At 38.4% G+C, this 5,113-nt stretch overlaps 1 protein-coding gene across 2 annotated transcripts; it reads right to left on the bottom strand.

The window, feature by feature from the left end:
• Positions 1-1,266: 1,266 nt before the first annotated feature.
• LOC128856636 (thioredoxin domain-containing protein 17-like) lies at positions 1,267-2,134 on the bottom strand. 2 transcript variants are annotated; one of them, XM_054091950.1, is made up of 4 exons: positions 1,964-2,134; positions 1,730-1,921; positions 1,574-1,658; positions 1,267-1,504 (listed from the first exon to the last, which is right to left on the bottom strand). In XM_054091950.1, the coding sequence occupies exons 2-4, from the start codon at positions 1,872-1,874 to the stop codon at positions 1,348-1,350; spliced, it is 387 nt and encodes a 128-aa protein (XP_053947925.1). In that variant the 5' UTR covers positions 1,875-1,921; positions 1,964-2,134; the 3' UTR covers positions 1,267-1,347. The 2 variants fall into 2 exon arrangements, with proteins under 2 accessions (XP_053947925.1, XP_053947924.1); XM_054091949.1 differs by having other exon boundaries at positions 1,730-1,905; positions 1,964-2,133.
• Between the last annotated feature and the right edge of the window lie 2,979 nt (positions 2,135-5,113).

Genomic DNA, 5,113 nt, shown 5'->3' with positions numbered 1-5,113 from the left:
TCCATTGGGAGAAGAATATCTCACCAAGGTCTTCAACCTGTCTATGGACACTCTCATCATTCCTGATAAGTGGAATTTAGGGAGAGTGGTCCCACTACTGAAGCCTGGGAAACCCGCCAACCAAGGGGAGTCTTATCACCCGATAACTCTCCTTTCTCCAGCAGTGAAGACTCTTGAGGCCCTTCTACACCCACTCTTTACGAAACACCTGACCCCAGCCTCGCACTAGCATGGTTTCCGAAGAGTGCACAGCACCACCACGGCACTCACCGTCATTAAGGGGCGGGCCTGGGGGCTCGGGTACTTTTCCCCCGGGCCCGGAGTTTTCAGAGGGGCCCGGACTCGAGGCTCACTATAACATAATACGCATTTTGATAAATAAAAACAATTTGAAGGGGCCCGTATCTCAAGTTCCCCCCGGGGCCCGAATACTCTCTCCACGGCCCTGTATATATATATATATATTATATATATATATGTAATTGGCGCGTACACCCTTTTTGGGTGTTTGGCCGAGCTTCTCCTCCTATTTGTGGTGTGCGTCTTGATGTTTTTCCACAAATGGAGCGACCTACAGTTCCAAGCCGACTTCGAACGGGAGATATTTCTATGAGGAGCTTTTTCATGGCAGAAATACACTCGAAGGTTTGCCATTGCCTGCCGAGGGGCGACCGCTATTAGAAAAATGTCTCGTCTTGTATACATGTGCTTAATAACTCTCGTAATTTTAGTAGCCCGCGTGCTAATTAAGTTAGAGCTATATGGTATATAGCCCAAAAAAATAATAATAATCGTATTTTTAGATCTGGCAGCTCGTATCTTCTGGCGAGTCCTGTTGGAGCAGCAGCCCACTAGTCACCTGTCGTTTTCGTCCAACTCATCTAGCGGTAGACCCAGAAAGGCTGCATTCATGCTTTTGTTTTAGCCTATCGTTCGCAATTTTTGCCAGTCAGTTCGGTAAACTTAGCTATTGTAACGATATAATACATACATACATAAAATTCGCGCATTTCGTTTTATTTATTTATTTTGAGTATCCAAGAATTATATACCGTTCCCAAATGTACTTATAAGCTTTTAGTAATCATTTTCTATAATATTGATGTTTCAGGTCCGAAGCATATGCTGAACTCGGAACATTAATTATTTATTTTTTTAGTGCAATAATATTTTATTTTATTTCTTATTAGGTGTCTGTACTTAAATTTCTTTAGAAAGTTAAATAGTTACTGTCTGAGGTACAGCCAAAAAAGTGTTATCTAGTAATTTCATTCACATATATAATTTTATTATTTGTTTTAATATACAATAGTCCTGAAATTAAACTGAACACATAAATGTCATTTTTTAATCCGTATCTTCGGTAAAGAACATTTCAAGCAGCGATGGTTTCGCACATTGTTCACCATCAAGACGTGCAGGTGACTTCCAGCGCAGGAGTGTAGGAATAACAGAGATGGGCGCTACTGAATCTTTTCGAAAAGGGTTCTTCATATCTTTCCAACTAAAACCAGAGATTTATAATTTCCCCTTTTAAAGTTTGAATTACAATCAATTAATTCAATCAACCTACAATGCACGGGGTCCAACATCAACAACCACAAAAACAGAGTTTTTATCGGCATGTTCTTTTAGTGCTGAGAACACGAAAGGTTCGGCTATAAAATTATAGATGAGACAATTCAAACTAATATAAATGTGCTACATGATTTCTCCATGGACAACTCACCTTCGTTACAATCGGGGCACCAACTTTTGCCGGTTGCATCCTTCTCACCTGTGAAATACACATTTATCTGATTGCTTTTTTCATGTGCTAACTTTTCCACAGTCTCATGGAACGCCTCGTAGCCACTGACTTTCAGTATTTCCATTTCGGTTTTCAACTCCTGTTCTTCTTTTGTGCTAATGAATAAATAACCTAAAATCTGTAACTGTAATAACTTAAAATTATTCTTATCACCTTGTAGAGTCCAACGTTAACTTTATGATATATCAGTTTTCCAGATAAAAATAGTGAATTGCTAGGGAAGGCGTAATCGTCTATTTTATCATTCTTCGGTTGAACCGGTGAGTTGAAATAGAAATTTCTCTGTTTGTTTTCGTAGCCCGCACTCAGCTGATGAAACTGTCAAATAGGAACAATCAATACTGCCAGATGTATTAACAGTAACTTAGATGTGAGGCATTCTGATCGCACGTATGCCTTTTGCCATAACATAAGTGCTTCGAATAAATAAACAAAGAGAATCCTAAAAATACTTTCTCATATAAGTAGATGATCTACTTTTACTTTTAAAAAGCGAGATTTCCCATACAAAGTTTCTCTCCCAAAATCTGAGATTATAAAATAATCCTTTATAATAACCATACTTTTCGACATACAACCCTGTGTTTTCTGTGTAACATTATTTTTACGAGTGTAGAGAAAAACGTCAAAGTAAAACCTAAATAAAATGGATACCGGCAAAGACAAACGTTTTGTAGACATTATTCTATAAAATTTTGTTAGATATTTTCACTATGCATTCATATAAGAGAAAAAGCGCGTGTCCATAAACGTGTGCCCTCTTACTACTTATTATAAAACTTAATATCGAATTTCGAATGCGTATTGCTGCCATAATTTTTTGAATACTCAGTAAACGTCGTTTACGGATTTCCTCCAACTCTTTATAATTAGCAGCCTGTGCTCCAAAGTGAACAACTACCTCACCGACCTTTCTCGCTTTTTCACTGCGAAGAATCTCCAACTTTCCCCCACTAAATCCATGACGAACCTCTTCACCACCTGGACAAAGGAGGTCAAACTGTCCCTTAAGGTAAAAGTCGATGACACAGCAATACCGACAGTAAACAACCGCAAAATTTTGGGTGTAACCTTTGACAGTTTGCTCTCATTCTCAGCGTCGTTGTTGTTGTAGCAGTATCTTTGCCCTGTCAGTGTAGTGTAATCACCGGTCGTCTTCGTCTAGCTCATCTAACGGTAGGCCCAGGAAACTGGCTGTTTCGACGGGTTGGGTCCAGAGGGGGAGAGGTGTTAGATGAGTGGGTTTGATGGGGCATGTGAAAAGGTGGTTAGTGTCGGGCGGGGTGCCTTCACATGCCGGACATATGTTTAGTATGTCAGGGTCGATTCTGGATAAGTAGGAGTTTAACCTGCTACAGTATCCAGAACGTAATTGTGTCAAGGTTACGCGGGACTCTCAGAGAAGCTGGAGCTCTTCGTCTGCAATTGGTGGTGGTTGGACTCCGATAACGGCATTCGGGGGTCGGGAGCTTAAGATGGCAGCGTGAAACATTTAGTATTTCGAAAAAGATGGCATCAAAAGCAAAACAATTGAAAAAGAAAAGGGGGGTTGAATCTGTGCCTGATAAGAAGCGCGGAAAACGTATTCCGAACTCAACTATTTAAAAAGTTAAAGCTTTCTATTTATCAGACTATTCCCGCAGATTGTTACCTGGAATGAAAGATTGTGTAACTGTTTATGAAAATAGAAAGAAATTGAAACCGCAGAAGAGATTTTTACTTTACAATTTGTTGGATTTACATGAACACTTTAAAATAGAGTTTCTTGACGTTTAGATTGGTTTATCAAAATTTCGATACCTCAGACCCCGTCAATGTATTCTTGCAGACCAAAACGGCACGCACAATGTATGTGTTTGCAAAATGCATCAAAATGTGACTCTAAAAATATATGGAATCGAGCAAGAACTTTGCAAACGTAAGATCGCCTTTAAAGAATCTATGGGCGATTACAGAAAGCGTTCTGTGTGCAAAAATTCAACGTCAGTTTGTTATTTTGCGGAATGTAAAAAATATCCTGGAGGGGCCCCGACCTTTGAGGAACTACAAAAAATATTGACTGAAAATAACGTTGAAGAAGTCACGTTAACTCAATGGATCAATACTGATCGGTAACTAAAAAATTTTAAATGAATTAGCAGTGCACTTTTTTTTTTTTTTTTTTATAGTACAAACGACGGATAAGATAGCTGAGTTTTTGAAAAAGTTAAGCGAAGATCTAGCATCCGTGTTAAAGCATGACTTTTTATCAAAAGCCCAAGCAGCTTACTTTGTTGGAAAAAAAATATTGCAAGTGAGGGGGAATTTGTTGTCACGTTAGATTTTGCAGAAAACTACACAGTTCAAGTGCAAGATGCGATCCAGGTTCATCACTGGTCAAATACCCAAGTGACGTATGTAATTTACTATTGTATCGATGGTAAACAGCATCATTTAAGCTTTGTCATCATTTCTGAAAAACTAACCCACGATACAAGTTCGGTTCACTTATTCAACACAAGACTTGTTAAGTATCTAAAAAGCAAATTTAGATCCAGAAATATAAAAAAGTTGTCTTAATTTTCTGATGGAGCTGCATCGCAGTACAAGAATAAATCTTAATTTTTGAGCCTATATTACCACAAAAAAGATTTCGGATTCGAAGCCGAATGGAATTTCTTCGCGACTTCCCATGGCAAGGGAGCGTGCAATGGGGTCGGTGGAGCAGTTAAAAGGCTTGCCCGAAAAGCAAGTACGCAGCGAGTTGCTGGAAATCATATTCGCGATGCTAAAGTTCTTTTCGAGTGGGCCAAAGATGCGTTTAAATCGATAGATTTTGTTTCTTGTTCGCAAAAAGATCATGGTGCACATGAAAAAAACGCGGCAATTTCATCACTTCGAACCTGCAAGTAACAAAAAGATTCGAAGCAAAATCTTCTCCGAGGACACATCTTGTTTCGAGAGTATTATTACTAATTAAATTTTGTTATGTTTTCATGTAGATTTGGATGTATGTAATACAAATTCTAGTAATGAAACACCTCATTTTTGAATCTTTAATCCTTTTTTTAAGTCTTTTTTAAGTGCTATACGTTTTAGCGTATGATCTCATGGGACAATGCAAGGCCAACTGGGAAGTGCGTCGCGTTATACCAGAATATACTGCGCATCAAAACTTTACACAGTTTGACAAAAAATTCGATATATTCAGAACGGATTGGATGAACAATATTGGATGACTGTAATATTGTCCATTGACAGCGTGAAGAACGCAAAAATAATTGCTATTGTTTATAAAAAATTATTGTTAAAAATTACTGTTTC

This window comes from Anastrepha ludens, chromosome 3 (genome assembly GCF_028408465.1).
Source record: "Anastrepha ludens isolate Willacy chromosome 3, idAnaLude1.1, whole genome shotgun sequence".
Classification (NCBI taxonomy): domain Eukaryota; kingdom Metazoa; phylum Arthropoda; class Insecta; order Diptera; family Tephritidae; genus Anastrepha; species Anastrepha ludens.
This window is presented reverse-complemented; position numbering and strand designations above follow the sequence as displayed.